Source organism: Mastacembelus armatus, chromosome 5 (genome assembly GCF_900324485.2).
Source record: "Mastacembelus armatus chromosome 5, fMasArm1.2, whole genome shotgun sequence".
Lineage (NCBI taxonomy): Eukaryota > Metazoa > Chordata > Actinopteri > Synbranchiformes > Mastacembelidae > Mastacembelus > Mastacembelus armatus.
The window spans coordinates 897,501-918,324 of NC_046637.1; the positions used below are offsets into that span (position 1 = coordinate 897,501).

The 20,824-nt window shown below is 42.3% G+C and overlaps 1 protein-coding gene across 7 annotated transcripts in view; it reads left to right on the top strand.

The window, feature by feature from the left end:
• The first annotated feature begins 2,006 nt into the window (after positions 1 to 2,006).
• The window catches only part of pcbp4 (poly(rC) binding protein 4), a 201,842-nt gene continuing 183,024 nt past the window's right edge, over positions 2,007 to 20,824 (top strand). For 6 of the 7 annotated variants that reach the window (XM_026307433.2, XM_026307436.2, XM_026307435.2 and 3 more), the window contains exons 1-3: positions 2,007 to 2,059; positions 2,778 to 2,843; positions 5,830 to 5,893. In XM_026307433.2, coding sequence (XP_026163218.1) covers positions 5,834 to 5,893 — 60 coding nt within the window. In that variant the 5' untranslated portion in view covers positions 2,007 to 2,059; positions 2,778 to 2,843; positions 5,830 to 5,833. The other variant, XM_026307434.2, reaches the window with a different exon arrangement.

Below are 20,824 nucleotides of genomic sequence, written 5' to 3' on the forward strand. Positions count from 1 at the left end.
CACACTCACAGATAGGTAGGTAGCTGAAGTGTATGATAGAAAAGAATAAATCACATATTGATACCTGTGAAACAGCATATCGCAACATCAATATCTCATCTGTTTCATGATCTGTTCAGGGATTCAAACCTGACACTGCAGCTCAGCATAAAAAGCACCAGGAGATCAGCGCCTCTCTCCGCTCGTACTACAATCATCACATCTAACACCAGTCTATTAGCTTCCAGACTATCTGACCTTCACAGCAATGCAGCAAGGATACAACAGCACCTCCTCCTCTTCCCCACACTTTTGCTTATTTTCTGCTCCTCGTCACATCCTTCCATCTTCTTATCTTTTACCTGCATCAGCTCTAACTCATCTGAAAACATCCGAGCCACGGCTTATAATATTCAGCATATAACTGGAAGGCAACTGGCTTTTTGTCCGTAGGCAGAGTCATCACCATACATGTGCTGCAGATACCTGGGAATCATCTCAGCAGGTGCATATGACTTCAGAACCACTCTGAGCTCTTTTCTGTTTCAGCACTTCCTCTTTCCCAGTGCATGCTGGGATAACGTGAACCCTGGGCAGGATACGTGGAAATAGAAAACAATGGACTGTTTTGGTGCTTTCTTGTATTTATTGACATATGTCCTGTCTCAAGGACTCACGTTTGGCAGTGTCCAGCATATATTGGACAAAACTAATCTCTCTGTGTCTGGACTGGTTATGGTTCTAAAATGAAAGATCAGTTTTAAACTAGTATGTAATGTGCAGTAAAAGACATGCTAGCTGCTTAGCTGTGTTTTGAGCTAGAGCCAAAGTCAACACACCGACATGCTCAGAATATTAAGATGCTGATGTTTAGTAGGTAAAATGTTTACAATGTTCAGCAGCGACGTTTTGGTTGATAGCATGTTAACATTTGCTACGTGCACAGACCTCTGGGGTCACCTGGGGAGACGGTGACGGAGGGAGGATGACAAAATGAAACAGAGCAGAACAAAAAGAGAGCGAAGGCAGAATGTGATTGGAAGAGGAAGATGGGGAGATCACCAGACAGAGGGAGAAACTGTGAAGCAGTTAATAAAATGTGGGTCAGCTGTTCGGTTGGAGGTTACAAAGGGAAACGTAACTGAGCGTGATGAAACCTGGGATACTTTGTGTGTGTAAGTTAATGGAAATGCTACAGGGACTCTGGCTCTAGGGATCTGTTTGACCATCAGGACGTCATTGACATATCTCATCATAGTCCATCACCTACTGGACTGATTGACATGTAATGTGGGACCAGCTTGGCCTCCAGCTGATGATCCCCAGTGCTGTTAGTCAGCCACTGATTAGTAGCACCACTTTTCTGGTTTTGAATTAAATGTCATGAGGTGGTGTTCATATGTTCAGAATGAAGCAATAATTTCAAGTGATGTTCATTTTAATTTGTGCTTTAGTTTGGCATGGCTGTAGATTGTTTGTCTTGTGTATTTAAGACCTGAACTGTTGTAGTTTGTATTGATCTGATTTATTTTTAAGTTTATGTGTTTCAGCAAATTGCTTTTATTTTTTTGTTTTGTCAAGTAATGACCAGATCCAGCCTGGGCCCTGTGGACACAGCACTGTCGGCCGTCACTCTTATGTTAACCCGTGTGTGTGTACGGTCTATAACTGGGTACCACTGCCAGTGTTATCATTTGTAAATATAACTGTTGTACAGACCTGCATCTCTCTGAAGGCTTTCTAAATGTATATATGTTTATAAACTGTTCTTTTGCCACTTTACAGATTTGACAGATTTGTTCGTACTTGGTCTGCGCAGGTGAATCTGATCCTGAGGTAGGTTGGATATTTGTCAGAGAAGAAGAAGTGAGGCCCTTTTATTTTTCAACAAAGAAGGCATTTTGTAGTTTTTCTGTATCAGCCTCACAGTTTTATTTCCTGTTGGTCCTGAGGAGTCGTTTCCTCTGGCAGTTTTCATAGTTCTCGCGGTATTTCAGCGGAGTTCACGGTCAATTCCGAGAGCGAAATGGACACGTGACGTGGACGCGGCAGGACGAGATCAGCAGGTTGTTTTGAACAGGTAAGAACACCTGTAAAGGAAAAAACGGACGTTGCTGCATTTGTTGCAGATGCGTAATACCGTGAGTTTCGAATACACGAATACTTGCTGGAAGCGTCGGCTGCTCTGCGTTTCTAGCATTAGCTGCTATTGGCATTAGCATTAACTGCTGTCAGCATTAGCTGCTATTGGCATTAGCATTAACTGCTGTCAGCATTAACTGCTGTTAGCATTAGCTGCTATTGGCATTAGCATTAACTGCTGTTAGCATTAGCTGCTATTGGCATTAGCATTAACTGCTGTTAGCATTAGCTGGTATTGGCATTAGCATTAACTGCTGTTAGCATTAGTTGCTATTGGCATTAGCATTAGCTGCTGTTAGCATTAGCTGTTGGCAAGTTGGCGCGTGTTAGCATTTAGCATTAGCATTCACACCTGTTACGGGTAGTTCTGGATTAGTTGGTTTGGTAGTAGTGACTTTAGTCTTCAAGATAACGTTAGCTAGTAACTAAAGGGGTAAAATGCAGTGGAGTCAATTAATTAAGTTGTATTTCAGTGCAGTAAAGTTGTATTTCAGTGCGGTACTTTTTGCAGTGCAGAAATGTTTTTTTTTGTCTTTCATTGTGAACTCATTGCGTTTAAATTGAAGTAATGTGAAATATTTAGCTATAGTTGAACTGGTGCATGCTGAGTGAGCGTTCATGTTGCTGACCATTTGCCATAAACATGTTTTGTGTAGGTAAAGGCTGTAACTGAACGTGCTGCCGCAGTCTGGACCCAGCGTTTCATTCTGACTAAGCAACAGGTAAGTGAGCAAAAGTAATACACAAACTGCACCTGCCTACCAAAAGACACAAAAAATATAAATAAAACTCACATGCCGGTGGCGACTGCTATGCAATATGAAAAATCCAACCTGATCACAGCCTGCTACCTAAACCAGGAGTGGGCGTATTGTATACTGTGACACTGCTTCTTATTTTCATCAGAGTTCACAAGTTTAAACACAGAAATAACTCATTCTTTGTGAGTAGGCGAGCCTGTGCTCATGATGGTTCTCAGCTGAATTAAACAGAGTCCTCAACAATGATACAGTCTGTTTATACAGCAGGATAAGTTGTGCAAGGTGCTAGGGCTGCAACAACTAATTGATAAAATCAATTATTAAAACAGTTGGCAACACATGTATTTATTGATTATTTAGGTCTAGTGGTGCATCTGTTTGTCATGGTGACAATGAGCAGCTGCTGAGACGAAAAATGGCAGAAGCAAAGAAGTGTGAAAGTCCTGTTTTCCATAATTGAACCATTTTAACACTATGTGGATAGTGGTGGAGCCTATTTGCTCTAGTTTTTCTGTTTTGTAGTCAAATAATCATTAGTCTAGTTTACGGTTCTGACGTCAATTGACACAGTAACTTGTGAATCTCACTGGGCAGAACGACTTCTGTTTAGCTGATGTCAGCCCACATTGACTATAAGACCTCGTATGAGACCCATGTCACCCTTAACCTCTGTGTTTTTAGGCTTCCTCTCTGTATTTCCTCTGGTGCATTTAGTGCATTTCTAGATATAGCCTATAGAGGACAGACAGTGAGTTGTTTGTTTTTTAGCTGATGTGTCTGTCGAGCTGATGGTGAAAACACCACACACTGCTGTTCTGATGACTGAATGCATGTCAGTGTCAGTGTGGATTGAAGGTTAAATGTCATGAGAATAATGTACCGAGACAGTCCGAAATTGTATTTTTAAAACATGCAGCGGGGAGATTGTCTGAGTCACATGGGGAGAAATCCAGTAGATTTCAGCGATGGGCAGTGTGGCCTTTATGGAGAATATGTGGCAGACTGTGGAGCTCTCCCCAGGGGTGCAAGGAAACATTGACTCAGGCTGGAAATTTGATTGCATCCTGGGTTACTCTGTAAATTGAACGATATTGTGGACAAGCCAGTGGACGTTTGTTGTGCACTAAGGTTGCTATGTGGATCACAGACATACAGAGACGTCTCTTTTGGCAGCGTGGAGAGACTGCAAATGGCGTTTGGTGTGATGATCCAACTTCTGATCCAACTTATCCTGCTGCTAAGTTACCACTGTCCACGGCATGACCTGCAGGGAAACGCTCTGGTGCTCCCCATTAGGCTGTCTGCCACCAGCTCACGCTTTGACCGTTTTTACCAAGGAGCTCGGACAATTGCTCTTACATGCAGCTCACCAGGATAATGTCTAGCAAAGTACATGTCTAAAAGCATTTCGCTAATTAAGGGCTTCTGTGCCACTCACTTTTGCTTTCAGTGTGAAATTCTATTAAGCAAGTGCCTTTTTTAATGTAACACCATTTAAGATGTGTTTAAGTGTTGTCACACAAAAAATAATGTTCAGGGTTAGTTTTAGTTTTATTACATGTATAGCAAACTAATTGTTTAAGGTTCATATTTTGACAATATGTTGAAAACAATTTTGTAAATGACTTCATTAACTTTTGTAAAAGTTAATGGATTAATCAAAAACATAATCGACCAATAAATTGAGTATTAAAGTTGATTGTTGCAGCCCTTGACGAAGCTCTGTCTGACCTGACTTGTGGTTGATGTGTTTATTATATGTCATCCTTTCTCTCTGTGGGTGATTAAACCTGGGATGTCATTTTGTGAGCTAGTTCATAGTAAACTGCTGGTTAACTCCAAACTGGCACATGTCACAAATGTGTTTCTCTCTAAATATAAAAAAAAACTCTGTTCTCAAATGTTTGTATCTGCCTTTTTAGTTTTCTTCAACTTCTCTTGAAGGTGTTTTTGTCTGCAGTCATCAGTTTTACATGGTTTCTTTCACCGGTGAGTTTATTTTTTTCATTGCTTGTCCACTGCTGAATGAGTTTCAGATAAAACACCAGTCCGTGTCTCTGATGTCCTGTATCTCTAACAATTGAGACACTGAGACAAAAGCAAGTCATCACCGACATGTTGAGTGTGACGCTGCAGCAGCTCAGTCTGTGGTGCTGATAAATATAACATTGCTGTTTGATGACAACACAGAAGATCTCTAGAAAAACAGCTTTGACGACAGCTTGCCAGCCATACATCTGTGACTCCCTAACAGGAGTTCTGAATGGGCTGCATTTCCAACAGCTGTTAAAAACACATCGGCTAGATGATGATGTGGTGATGATTGTGGTGATAATATCTGCCTCCATTTTGTTGTGTGGGGGTATATATTTTGTATTTATGTAGCATAACTGGCCAATCGTAGATAGCAGTATATAACTACAGTGAAGTTTGACAGCACACTTTAAATAATCCAAAACTATAACAATAAATTTCAGTTTTCAGTGTCAGTTCTTCAGAGGGTGCTGTTCTACGCTCGGTGGTTTGTACCAATGTCTGTCAGATACTCTGGGGGGACAAGGCAGAGATGAGATATGTAATATGTACATATTTATATATTGTATTTAAATGAGACATAGTCCTTGATGTCATGAAAATATCACAAACCATTACGACAGTTAGTTGCTCAGTGTGCAGAAGAGAGGCTGCAGTTCAGTTTTAACAAGAAAACAAAACATGCTGCATGAAAACAAAAAGCATTTCTGCCATAATTATATAGGACAGTGGAGACATGACAGGAAATATAGGAGGGAGAGTAAGGGAGGGCAGGCAGCACAGAGGACACCTGGTCCGGGAGTCGAACCAGCAGTCACTGCACTGAAAGACTAACCACCACACCATGTGTAGCCGCGATTTCATCAGATGCAAAATTATATTTCTTCTGTGTTTCCCTCTGCAACCCTCACAGCTCCATGGCCGTTCCTGCGACATCACTGGTGATGATGAACAGCCTCCAAGTCAGGATGAAGCAGGTAGAGAAAAGTTTATATAATGCTTCATTTCTGCTTTTGACCTGCATGTAGCATCTGTGTTTGCCAAAGTGATGCACTCTAACGCAAAAGCGTAATTACACACTGATGCTATATGTATAACACAAAGCCTTCAGAGGCTCAGGTACCAACTCAATCAAAACCAGGTCTATGTATCTGTGATAGAATAAGGTGGATCTATGCTGCTTGTATTAAAGATAAACTAAAATATTACACCATTTTATTGTTGTGATAATAGGAAACAGGTTTAAATCCCACACTGTCATGTACTGTAAAAAAAAAATCCATCCATCTATTTTCTAGAGAGCTGGAAAAAAAAATCACCTACCTTAAATAAATAAGATTTTCAAAGTTATTCCAGTTATTCAGGATAACATTGATTAGATTTGATTACCAATAACCATATAACTTATCAGCTCTCACCAGATTTCTGTTTCCACTAGCAAGAACAACAAAACGAAAAGAAAACGCAGAGAAATCTTTTCTGTTAATTAACTGACTTTGAGAGTGTCCTGTGTTCATGAAGGACTCGATTGCAGAGAGTAAGATGATGTTTTTAGGTTCATATCCAGCAGGGAGCCAGGCAGCTAGCTAGTCTTGAGGTGAGGTGCAACAGGGAGCAGCCGCTCTGGAAGTTAATAGCAGTTTTGACCATAATGGTCCTGGTTTCATCCTCATTTAGAAATATAGAACATAATTTTGGCCCGTGGCAGATAAACAGCAAACCGTATTAATGCACATTATTGCCTGCGTTTAAATCTGCTGGTCTTCGGTTGGTAGCACAACTTGGTCTAACTTGGTTTGTTTAGCAGATTTGGGAAATATTTCTTCTGTTCAACCTGCTGTTGATGAGAAAAATGAAATACCAGATCTGTCTTGTGGTGTGGTTATGCAGCTGTGGCTGCTCTGTGAACTGATGTAGAGATGCTTCACAACTAACAAGTCTCAGGATGAATCCACAGGACATTGAACAAACTGCGGGCTACTGTAATAAGGTTGTAGGGGCTGGGTGTTGTTTAAGAGATGTATTTTCAGCTGTGGCACCAACCTTCACCTTTAATGGTCAGCGCCTCTTGTGATGGTTAGACTTGTTTCTGTGCTGAGGCCTGATGGTGATTTGAATGGGAAGTGGAGTAATGACAACGCAGAGATGACTTCAGGGGACGCAGGCTTGTTCCTGGGAAGCAGCAGAGCAGATATAAGCAACCACAGCTTGTTTACACATTGGTCTTCATACCTCAGTGAAATCTCTCCCTCTCCGTCTCTGTCCCCCTTTGGCCTCTGGATGTGCTGACGTCTATCAGAGAGAAGCATCGAGGCTGTAAAAGATTTTCCGCTCTGTCTTGTTCTGCCCTTTTTCAGATCAGTGTGTGTGTGTGTGTGTGTGTGTGTGTGTGTGTGTGTGTGTGTGTGTGTGTGTGTGTGTGTGTGTGTGTGTGTGTGTGTGTGTGTGTGTGTGTGTGTGTGTGTGTGTGTGTGAGGGTGTGTGCGTGCGTGTGTGTGCGTGTGTAGGTGTCAGTTTGTCAACAAAACAGATGGTGTAAAGTGAGAACATGCAGAAGAAGGTGCTGGTTTAAAAAAGGAAGAATGAAGAAGAGGAGGAAGAGACTGTACTGAAAGGAAGGAGGCGACAGTTGTTTTCGAGGAATTAAGAAGCAATAACTGTTAGAAACTTGATGGAAAAGGACATGAAAGAGTAAAAAATGAAGAATATATTGTAGCAGGATAGAGCGGGAATTGAAGGGAAATTGGATGGGCCATATGGGGTAACGGGAGCAGATTTGGGGAGGCTGTAAAGTTATTTTCAGACTCTAAGCTCCACAGATGATTTGCTGGATTGAAGCAACCCGTAGGCCACAGTGCAAATCTTTTGATTTTAGTAATGTTCCTCCACATTTCAACTCCCTTATCAGCGTCAGCACTTCACACCATTTGACAAAAGCTAAAACCAGCACATTGATTTTTGAAAAATGTGTTTCTTTCAAATTCAGCCTTTTATTTGACAAGACCTAATAAAGAAATGATTTGGGGTCATCAAAATGTAAAATCTGGATCTGATTAATAGATGTAGAGCTGTTTGTTCCAGGAAATTAGACAGAACATCAGGCGATGGCTTTCTGATCATTTTGTACTCTTTGATTTTTGGTGAAAAGCTACTGAAGGTAATCTTCAACCAGTGATAACATTTAATCTCTGAAACAAATTATGGGCCTCAAAGAAATATTTCAACATTGGGCGACAGCAGAGCACTCCCCGAGGCTTAGACTTTAGATTTATTTCATGTTTGACTTGTTATGTAGAAACAGGCCAAAAGAAACAAATGTGGACCCAGATTGAGTTGTACAGAAATGTAGGGGGGCACTAAAGGGGAACTCTCCCAATTTAACACGTCAGAGTTTGTCTCTAGAGGTCAGAGAGTGCTAACGTACATGGGAAGAAATGGTAGAAACCCAGTTGTGTCTTCAGATGGGCTGTGTTGTCTGATAAATGTCCTGAGAGATGCATTGTGGGTAATGGAGGTGTGGAGGTCTGACAAAGAAGATGATGCATGGAGTAATAGTATCTTTGGTTCTGTAACTGATTGAGTACACTTAAATATTAAAACATGCATTTGATAATTTAGGAAAACTTTCTTTCTTGCAAGTTGGATTTTTTTTTTTTTTTTTGATATATTGATCGGTATGGGTAGTTATCTATACTTTTAATTCTATTAACGATGAGGGAAACCCACTCAAGATGTGTATTAGACACCAAGGATTCACACAGTGTGTTTTGCTGACTGACACTGAATGTAAACACTGTTTACAAGAAAATACCACAGTGTGTTTTTGAATTTCAGGAGGTATATTCAGTGGATTCTGCATAAATCACAGGATTTGTAATGGTTCTAAACATTCATTTATTCCTCAGTCAATAACTTTACACTCCCTGCAGCCAACATTTATGCCTATTAGGCCCATGTAAGACTCTGTTGTGCAGTTAAACTGCATGTCAGTAGTGGTGACAGTGTGTAAAGCTGCTCTTCCATTTTCTCCTGCATAAAGCTGATGCAGGCAGATGTTTCTGTCCTGGGGCTTTTGAATTTTGTTTTGTTGCTGTTCTAACCAGAATCATGTCTTTTACTCTAAAAGATGAAATATGTTTGCAATATGTTCCTGCTTCCTTTTGAGCACTTAATGATTGAAAAGGTTCACAGTTGGAGCGTAGACTTGGACTTTTTATGTACAGGTTCAATATATGGGATGCTAACAATACTGGATTTTAGTACAGGATTGTATTTGTTGTGCCTGGTCATCACTCCATGCATCTCTCCACTGGCGACCTGTGGCTTGTAGAATTCAGTTTAAGATTTTATTTGTTTTTGACTCACTGAACGGTGGCACCACCTTATTTATCTGAAATACTGTCTTTCCATGTTCCAGTCCGGACTCTGAGACCGTCTGACCAGTTGCTTTGTCCCAGGTCACGTTTGAAAACTAGAGATGAGGATCATTTGCAACAGCAGGCCCCAAACTATGAATCTCCCTCCCTCTGAAGGTCAGGGCTGCTACCTCAATCCAGAGTTTAAATCCCTGCTAAAAACGCACCTTAGCACTGGCTTTTAATACGAGCTGAGCTGCTGCACATTTATATTCGCTATTTTTCTTATTGATTATTTTTGGTTGTTCATTTTTAGCCCAAATTGTGTCAGTTTGGTCATTTGTAGCTTATTATTATTTATTTTTTTTTGGAAATTGACCCTTCCAGTGGGCGAGCTCAGCCTTCCTGCGTTCTTGTTCTGTTTGTATTCACAGGTGAGATGCTGAGTTATGGCTCGTTCGCGAACGTCACCTTGCACATTTGTCAGTATTGGGAGATGCTAAATTCTTGTCCTAGTGAGGAATTATACCAGTGCACAATACAATACGACGCAGCCTTGCCCCTGAGCTCACAAATGAATGTTATATCTTGTTAGTTGAATTTGAATACGTGAAGAACAAAAACTACAGTTCCCCAGAGGGACGTGTAGTCTGGCTCTGAGCGTGGAAATAGTGTGACGTATACCATGTCATGAAACTGTGAGAGGATGTTTTTACTCTTCTTGGCTGTGTGTACATACAGTATGTTATTCTGAAGCTGACAGCATTAGGGTGTGGATAGATGGAAGATACTGGGTGAAAACAATGTAATGGTTCTGTAAAATTTCACGCTCACTGGTTTTTACTTTTCTCCGGACCATTTGACTCAAGTACAGTAACGAGAAACAGGTTGAAAACAGATTTTTCAATTTGCCTTTTTTACTCTTGACCACTCAACTGTACAGGTAGTCATGCAGGCTAACATATTATGGGGTCTGAGCTTTACAGTCTCTTTGGGTCAGAAACACCAGTAAAATGTGGAGCAAATCAATGGGCAGAGATACAGCTGTCCCAGTAGCTGTCGGGTCACACTGAGTGTACAGTGGTCCCAGTAATGCAGTATGGGTGGAGGCACATTCCTCTGGGCAAAGGAGTTTTTCTGAGAAAAAGGAGAAATCCAACTGCCTCCTGTTTGCACCACACTGCATGAACTGAATACACTTTAATTGGTGTATAATAAATAATGAAATTCACCCTCACCAGCAAAAGAACTTCCTTCCTTGCAAAAGAGTGAATAGACTCGGATTCCGTATTGAAGTTTCTCTGTACACTATGTTGTGAATCCGTCTTTGCATAAGGTTAAGTACTACACAGCATCTTACATAACTATCCTATTAAACCAGAGTGAACGCTTACACACATTTTCTCATCTCTGCTAACAAGGATGCCAGTTTCTGTATGTGTGGGTGTGCATCTATGAGCGTAATTAGTTTGGTATATGGGTTATCAAATGTGCACCTCCCACCACAGATGTTTCGTTAAATTAAACCCACGGCACCTCCTGAAGGCTCAGCAGTAAATTATGACAAACCAGAGCACGTAAGGACACTGACACTGAGCTAATAGTTGGACTTCCTGTGGTATATTTATGGTTGATTAGTTTCACTGAGAGGGAGCTGCAGTGCTGTGTTGCACCGTTGTCGTCAGGTCTTTTGATACCAGCAGCTGACTCCCATGTGTACTTAAGTTCAGAGGTTCCTCCTGTTAGCGAAGAGCTGCTGTAGTCAGCATGAAGTGTTTTTTTTAAATAACAAACAAAAAAATAATATCACAGACGTGTGTTTAAATGGCTCCTGCAGCCAACACCTTCCTCCCCCCGTGTCCAGACCGAAGCTCACGGGCTGCTGCCTCCAGCTGTGAAGACATGAGAGATTTACTGCTCTTCTCAGCTTCGTCTCAGAAAGAAAGCAGATGTGCATTTTTTTTTTTTCCTACACATCTCAAATCAAATAGTTACCTTGAGTGGAAACTGTTCTGAGGTGCGAATAAGAAAGTATGATTGTGGGGAAAAAAACACTAGTGACTGTAGCTGAAACAGATGTCCACTTTGTGATTTATGTCCAAGAATGTTTGGATAGAGAAATATTTTTAGTTTCAGTATTTTAGAGACATTGCAGAGGTTTGTCTTTTTCCTAACCAGCCTGCATGTGTGAGAGTGAGAGAACCGTAGCAATTCACCATGGGAGGCATAAATCATAACAGCTGAGAGAGAGAGAGGGTGTGTGTTTGTGTTTTGCTCAGTTGATACCAAAAGATCAACAACAAAGACGGAGAGAGAGGGTCAGAAAGACAGCACGGGATTGGTCCCGCTCTGCTCTGTAGAGCAGGACAAAGAAAGCTCAGCGGACTAAAAGACAGACAGTGATAGACAGGGAGCAGGCAAGTCAAGGGGTCTGGGGGCTGAACAGGCAGAAATGAACAATCTATCTGCTCTGCAACAGCTGTTTAACATCTGCTGCATGCCAATCAGAGCCCTGGGATAATGAGTGCTGCAGAGCAGACAAAGAGAAAATGGGAGAGGAGAAGAATAATGGTTGAAGTTGCCCGGTGGGAATGTGAGTAGGATGCAGCCATAGGGAAGGATAGAGAGATGAAGGACAGAGATAGAAGAGCAGTGTTGGAAAGGAAGTGATGTTGTGAATGAGAGCAAGGAAACACTGAGTTGGGTGAGAGTGAGGACTGGGACAAGAGAGAGGATGAGTCTCCTGAGCAGTAAACTTAATTAAAGCTTTTTTTTTTGAACGCTTTGGTGGATGAGAGGAGAAGAGGAGGGAATGGGCAGCAGGCCCAGAAGGATAAAAACAGTAAGAGAAGGAGAGAGAGAGCCAAAAAAAGTTGAGAAGAACATGGAAAATGTATATAAATGGTGAGGGCATAATTCTTTGGTGTAAACTAACAACAGTGAGCAGCACAAATTGTTAGTATTGGAGTTTTACTGTATGATGACCAAAGGTGGTGAGGTAGCACTGAGGTCTACGGCTCATGTGTTCTAGAAACGAGTCATTTAGAAAGTGGGTAAGGGTCAGGAACCATCAGAGTCATGGTTAGAAGACACCAGGGCGGTGCAAGTCCTGAGACCCTCCAACACAGCACCATGTCCAAGGTTCCCAGAGTTTATACTGTCAGAGTTCTGTCTGTCTGGTCCTGGTTCCTGGCTAGCAAACAAATACTATGCCTGTTCATATAATGAAGCAGTCTATAGACTGTCTTTACAGTCTGTGACGCCTCCCACCGTCATAAGAAAAGATTTTTAAAATGTGACTTGACATTGAGAGGGCAAACACTATGTAAATAACTGTTATGATCTCTGTGGGTGGTGCATAAACCAGGGTGAGAGAAATAAATTCACAGCCCTCCTCTGCTATCATTAAACAAACACACAGGAAACCTTGCAAGCATATGTGCACATTTTTGCAATGCATATCAAAGGTGGTAATCAGTTTAACTGTGACATGGTTCAGATTTCCATATGGACCATTAGATTTTAGTTATGTAAAGCAGGGAGAGCTGCGCAGGATCAGCCTGCGTGGATACAATAACACTGCTGCAGTGTGATTTAATAGGAGCTTTCCTGTGTGTTTTGGTGTTATAGGGTCAGAATCGGGTTATTAAAGTCATAAGCTTTTGGAAAAGAGGGGTAATTAGCTGTTTTATCCTGGACCTGGGGCCTCTATCATGAGACAAAGAGGTTATCCAGCGATCTTTGGGCTCGACTCTGGTTTTCTAGCATTGAAAAAGGTTCATTTTTAACCGGGTTGTATAATCCCCATAACTGATGCTTCACAGATAATGTGCTCTGGAGAGAACCGTCAGAGAAACTGAATTACACTGTTCTTTATGTCCGCTCTTTGTTTAAAACCGTTTCTAACAGACAGAAGAGGAGTTTACCACAACATAGTGAATGACGACGACGATAACTACATTTTAATTGTGCTAAATATCTTTTAATTCCCGGCAGGATTTATGACGGCCTCAGCACTTTTACAGTTATTCCTTCTGTGCGGTTCAGAATAACAGGAGGCGGGTTCGTGATGATAATTGGAACCAAAGTAATATGCCCACTGTTGGGTTTTATTAGAAAAAAACCCCACACTGTTAATTATATCCCAGTAATTATAAATGCAGCTTTTCAGCCATCAACTCCTCTCCTCTTTGCTTTGGCAGCAGAAATACTTTGAACCTTTTTATGGGTATCACATAATCATAATAGTTTGTTCATGAGAGAAACATTATTCAAATATATTTTCAAAAAACTGACAGAAACACCCAGTACTCCCTACACTCACGATAGCTATGGCCTTGACCTTACTTTTTGGAAATAATTTCCAGAGTTTATGCAGCTTTTTATTGTACTATGTGTGAGTGTTTTATTTGCTCTTTGTCTCGCTGAATTTCACCTTTTGCTGCTGAAACAACCATGTTTGCCCTCAGAAATCTCATGGTGTTACATGAGCTCACTCTTCTAGATGCATAATTAAGATCAAGTCAGCTGCTCCGGGTCACACTGACTGACAGCCCCACCCAGCAGGCCCATGTGGGACCCATATGGGTTTGTCTGGGGTTTCCACGATGCCCCCCCCCCCACCTGTATTTGCCCATATGGGTTCTAGTGGATTCTGACTCGGCTTCTTGTGAGCCCCAACTGGCCCAACCTTTGTATGCCCCCAAGACAGGTAAGCAGGGCCCAGGTGGCTTCATCCAGGTGAAGGATGTCCCACCAGTGAAGGCCTGGCTCCTAGAAACTTATCATTATAGACCAGTTATGTTTGGAAAGAAGCTTGTGCCACATAAATTGTTTTTTTTTGTCAGCATAAAAACTTTTTAAATATTTGACAAGACACAAAATGTTTATACTCACACTGTATTTCGGTTGTTACCCCAACATTAGAGTACATGATCTTTGAGCAGCAACCAAAGCTGATATTGCAGTTTTTTGTGGTTCTGTTGTTGCACCCACAGCACTTGGTTACTGCTGGTGAATAATCGTTATCCTGGTTAAACATTGAAAAAGTCCACAGTGATTTGAAGCACATGCCACCGTCATTAACATTTAACCAAAACCTCAGTGTTTCCCAAACCAGAGTGTTTTTGTTGCTGAGTCTTAACCACAGGCACAAAGCTGGTCTCTGCTGAGCTGTTTCACAAGAACACAGTGAAACATTCACATTCAAGAGGCAATAATTTATTTAGCGTGGCAAGGAGGTGCAGTGGTTAGCACCGAATCCAGCTCGACCCGTGATGTGAGGACACATTTGTTGTCCCTGTGTCTGTGTGGGTTTTCTCCTCCCACAGTCCAAACTCATGCAGGTCAGGATTAGGGTCTGAACCCAGGTGGACCCGGGGCCTTTCTGTGTGGAGTCTGCATGTTGTCCCTGTGTCTGTGTGGGTTTTCTCCTCCCACAGTCCAAACTCATGCAGGTCAGGATTAGGGTCTGAACCCAGGTGGACCCGGGGCCTTTCTGTGTGGAGTCTGCATGTTGTCCCTGTGTCTGTGTGGGTTTTCTCCTCCCACAGTCCAAACACATGCAGGTCAGGATTAGGGTCTGAACCCAGGTGGACCCGGGGCCTTTCTGTGTGGAGTCTGCATGTTGTCCCTGTGTCTATGTGGGTTTTCTCCTCCCACAGTCCAAACACATGCAGGTCAGGATTAGGGTCTGGACCCAGGTGGACCCGGGGCCTTTCTGTGTGGAGTCTGCATGTTGTCCCTGTGTCTGTGTGGGTTTTCTCCTCCCACAGTCCAAACACATGCAGGTCAGGATTAGGGTCTGAACCCAGGTGGACCCGGGGCCTTTCTGTGTGGAGTCTGCATGTTGTCCCTGTGTCTATGTGGGTTTTCTCCTCCCACAGTCCAAACACATGCAGGTCAGGATTAGGGTCTGGACCCAGGTGGACCCGGGGCCTTTCTGTGTGGAGTCTGCATGTTGTCCCTGTGTCTGTGTGGGTTTTCTCCTCCCACAGTGTTAAATTATATATTTAATCGGTTCTTGTTTTCTGATGCACATCTGTTTGGAAACAGGAATAACGGTGCAGATAAATGTTTGACTTCATTTCAGCAGCATAAACATGAAGTTAAAACATTAATTCTTTTAAAACTAACCTTAAAATGCGGCAGAGTAACGTGCTGCTGCAGTCATACACACAGAACTACAAAACGTTAGACGTACCACTGAGACTAAAAAAAACTCTAGTCTCAGTCGACACAGTTTTGGTTGCAGTTGTTATGAACTTTTCTCCTAGTTGTTGTGTTTTTCTTACATCAGTCTAAACTAAAGCCTGGATTTGATGTGGTTTAACTTGGGTAAAGCACCAGGTTTTAATAAATATGTGTCCAGTCCACTGTGCCCTATCATATATAGTATTTCTTCAATCTCCATCTTCCATTAACACTCATTCAAAAGACAAAGTGCTTCAGTCACAGATTTGCAGAACGACACGATACAGCAGCTGTTTTATTTTTCTATTCTCCGTAAAACTTTCCCAGCTGAGGACAAGTCTCCATCATGGCCATCACTCTTAGGGAGCTGTGTAGATTAAACTGGATCAGTGGGAGGCATCGCATTTCTCACGTTTGAAATTACAGGGATGTAATCTGTTTTTCTCACAAATTTTGTTTACTTCAGCTTTTATTGAACATTAGTGGAACAAGTTCTTTAAAATCTAATAATGTAAATCGAGCCATATATCTGAATAACCGTTTTGGTGACTCTGGAGGAACCACAGTTGCAAGACTGGCACCAGTGTTCCTCTTAATAGGGGAAACTTCAGATTTTAATTAAAAGTCTTGCTAGGCTTGCACAGTGTCTCTCACCTGTGAGTCTAATTACATGATCAACATAGACACATAACACAGGGGTTACATTAACTATGGAGACAAGATCGCTTCATTTTGGCATCAGTCTTTATGAAAAAGACCTGAACACTTTAACAGGATGGAAAGTTGTTCATAGAGGGAAGGACTTTTTAGTGTCTGTCTGTTTTGGGAATAAAGCAGGGCATAGAAGGAAGTTCAGTTTCAAACGTCATTTTGGCCTCAGAAAACCTGACAGGAATCTCCGTGGACCATGATGTTTGCAGACGACATTGTCATCTGTAGTGAGAGCAGGGAGCAGGTGGAGGAAAGTCTAGAGAGGTGGAGGTTTGCTCTGGAAAGGAGAGGAATGAAGGTTAGCCGCAGTAAAACAGAGTACATGTGTGTAAATGAGAGGGACTCAAGTAGAACGGTGAGGTTACAGGGAGTAGAGGTGAAGAAGGTGGAGGATTTTAAGTACCTAGGGTCCAGTCCAGAGCAACGGAGAGTGTGGACAAGAAGTGAAGAGACGTGTGCAAGCAGGTTGGAACAGGTGGAGGAAAGTGTCAGGTGTGATGTGTGACAAAAGAGTGTCAGCAAGAATGAAAGGAAAGGTGGACAAGACAGTGGTGAGACCAGCAATGTTGTCTGGTTTAGAGACAGTGGCACTGAGAAAAAGACAGGAGGCAGAGCTGGAGGTAGCAGAGCTGAAGATGTTGAGGTTCTCTCTGGGAGTGACGAGGATGGATAGGACCAGGAATGAGGACATCGGAGGGACGGCTCATGTTAGATGGTTTGGAGACAAAGACAGGAGGCAGAGCTGGAGGTAGCAGAGCTGAAGATGTTGAGGTTCTCTCTGGGAGTGACGAGGATGGATAGGATCAGGAATGAGGACATCAGAGGGACGGCTCATGTTAGATGGTTTGGAGAAAAAGCCAGGGAAGCCAGATTGAGATGGTTTGGACATGTTCAGAGGAGGGACAGTGAATACATTGGTAAAAGGATGCTGAGGTTAGAGCTGCCAGGAAGGAGGCCTAGAGGAAGACCAAAGAGGAGGTTCTTGGATGTAGTGAAGGAGGACATGAGGATAGTTGGTGTGGGTGAGGAGGATACAGAGGATAGGGTTAAATGGAGGCAGATGATTGGCTGTGGAGACCCCTGAAGGGAGCAGCCCAGAGGAGGAGAAGAAGAAGAAGAAGATGGTCTCCGTTTTCTGAGAAACCTAAGAGACATGGAGCTTTGCATTAGGTTTGATAGTTTTGATAAGATGAATCGAGCAATAAATGGAGATACTCATGTACAGTTATGGCAGCTGCGTTTACAAAATGGTAGAAAATAGATATAAAGCATCACAATAATATGTTGTTCTTTAGAATTTACTCCAACTGTAATTCTCTGAGGACCTCAGTGATATTTAAATGCCAAAATATTGTGAAAGTTTGAAATCCTGATGGTGATATATAACCACTCCATAAATATTTCCTTGCTGAAACAAATATCAGTTCTGTTCTCCTGAGGTGTGTAGATTATTCTGCAGCAAATGGAACTTCTTTATTTACAACCCTATCTTAAACTGTATTTCATATTTGCTGTCACACACATTTTGATTGCAAAACAGGCATATTTATGGGCCCCCACCACAAGACTAAACGTGGGAACAGTCTGCTAAATTGGTTTGTTTTGTTATTTGGAGTGCTTATACACATGCACTTCATTATTCTGCCAAGATTTAACTGATTATTTAGAAAACCCACCTCTGTTTCCGTCTGCTTGAGACCCACAGGTTGAACTGGCACAGTTTGTGTGCCGCACTGACGACCTTTTCATTCCTACATGGCAGCGTTTTAAAAAAGTCCTCACATGCAGTTGCTTTAGAGAGTCAAACCCTCAACTTTGTGCACTTCTTCTTGTGTTGTGGATTAAACTTTAAATGGATGTAATGCAAACTACACTCTTAATAGCCCATAATAAAAAAAATCTACTTTGGTTCTGAGCCATGTCCCAGCACAGTCTGGTCAGGGTCTACAGAAAGTTTCTGGACTTCAGGTCCTGGTTTCTGTCCTGACCTGCAGTGTGAACCATGGGACCTTATGCACACAGAGGGGTGTGTCTTTCTAAACGCTGTCCAATCAGATCAGTCTGTTCCAGGTGGACTCCAGTCAGGATCTGGGCAGATCTCAGACAGGAATCAGCTACGTAGTTTTGGAGCCACAGCGGGGAGAGGTTTCAGGCGTCGTTTTTAGTAAATTTGCTGCTATTACAAAACATATTTTCACTCTGTCATTGTGAGTTGTTGAGTGTAGACTGATGGGAACTAGTTTTACCAATTCCAAATGAAATTACAGTAAAGGTGTTTGAATCTGGAAAAACTGTATCTGTCTTCAGGGACATTTTACACCAGCAAACTTCTCATTTCCATCAAGGTCAGAGGAGGAGAGAAACTCACAGCCCAACTTTTCTCCAACTGTTGTCGAGTTCTTCCAGAGCTAGGGGCCTTTCTGAGTTTTTCAATGACACATACCAAAATTTCTTGATGGCGTGCCAGCGTCGCTTAGCCCCGGCCTGGCTGTGACATTCCTCCTGGCACAGCGAGACTGTGACTCGGGCGAGATTTCAAACAGATCTCAAAGCCACAATGAGCAAAATTCTGGCTAATTAGTCACCAGGCTGCCGGGGTTTATTAGGACTGACAATGGCTCGTCTGTAGCTGACGGCACGTCTCTGCCTCACTTCTGTCTTTGTGTACGTTTCCTGGCTCCATGTGTCACTGGCTGCTGTCAGCAATGACATTACAGAAATGGAAAACGTTATTGGAATAAATAATTTGCCCTCACATCTGTTATTTATTTAAGGTAAACATTTCTGTCCGCACATTGTGACATGTGCGGCTCATCTGTCAGGGGCTTTGACAGTGTCATGGTTTAGTGCAGGGGGAACAGAAGCAGCATTCACACGTGCACAGTTTTCTGTGTCTTAACCGTCCAAAGCTTTCGAACACGCTGCGTTTGCCAGTTGGCCGACTCTAATAAGAATGCCTTAAATGTAAGAGAGAGAGAGAGAGAGTCACAGTAGATCCATGGCAAAATTAGCATTTTGTTTCAGGTCGTCTGAATGAATCTTAGCTCACTAATCACTTCTTTCACTTTTCTTGTTCTTCTTCTGTCCCCTGGGGGAAATCCCTGTGGCTGCCAGCTGGTCTCTGACTTTTCCTCTCAAGGGGTTGACAGTTTCTTTAGTCAAACTTATTTTGAAGAGACAATGAGTTTGAAAGGTAAAATTGTTACCTGAGCTGTATGTGTATTATAGTTTACACGGTGTCACAGGATAACCTTTGACCTGTGTTGAGGGATTATTCCTAAAATTTGTCTGCAAACAATATCTCACTTTTACCAGATAAGATACATTATGTGTCTGAATCTTAGCAAGTACTTTAGGGCAGGGGTCTCCAAACCTGGTCCTCAAGGCCGAGGGCCGAGGCTGAACACACCTGATCCAGGTAATCAGCAGAGTGTAGGGCCCTTGGTGACCCCTGCTTTAGGGGGTCCAGTGGAGTCATAACCAATAGATATGAACGACCAAATGTAAAGAAGAAATTAGGGTTTGTTTTTGTAAAACTTGTTCTTTATTCTGTCTGTTGGTGTTAAAACACTTTTATTTATTATCTGTTAGACTAAATGAGATTATCAGCTACATCCATTCATTACTCTTTTTGGATTGGTATCATTTCAGATTTTGTATTTTATAGCTTTTCATATTTGTATGATCACATCCAAAAATCTACCACTTTAGTTGAAGTACACACTCAGTTGGTTAACAAGCTGAAATGAATGCAGCCGCTCATCAATAGTCCTGCAACACGACTTATTTTAGCTTGTGAATCGTCTTGTGTTATAATAAGGTGTTTTTGTTTGTCAAGCACATTTATACCAGTGAGGCTAAATAACTGAACCAAGGTGAATAAACTGCCTGAACACAAACTGACCATTTATCAGCTTCGTGAAGCAGGACGGCTCAGTTTTAGCTCGGTGTACCTAATAAACTGACTGTATATGGGCTTTATTTGTTGTATGCCCATCAGGAAGTGTATCATCTGTCTGCCTCTCCCTGCCTGTCTTTCCTCCTCTTCTGTCCATCTCTCTCCCCTCACTTTCCTCCTCCAGGCCCTTAAAACCATATTAGCTGGATGTGAGTAACAGCAACAGCCTTTGGCGACGTGTGTGGGGCTAAGGGACCTTAATTAAGAGACCCATTTTTAGTCCCTCATGCCGGAATGGCAAAGCTGCAGCTTTCGGTCTTGACACAGCTCTGTCTGTCTGAGTCTTTGTATCTCTCTCCCCATCTGTCTTTCTGCCCCTGTATTGTTCTGGCGGGCCTGACTGACCTTATGAGTTGATGTAATGAGGAGGAGAACATGGCCCGGACTAAATGATATACTCTGGCAAAATAAGAGCTAGACTGAGCTTCAGCAGGGAAATTCACACACCACTCAAACTATGGCAGCTGCAGTGGTCATGAAAATAACAACAGAAAGTGGTTCGCACTGTTCGGTTTGGTTTGTAAAGTCGTCCCTCCTGAGATCTTGAGCCCGTCTCAACTTCTTGGCACCGTCTGCTCGTCAGTGTAGCGTGACTCGCCTCACGCAGCAGACGTAGGCTTACCAACACCAAAAACCAAAAACACATTTTCACTTTGTCTTCTCGGGCTATTGAGTGTCTACTGAAAAAGGCA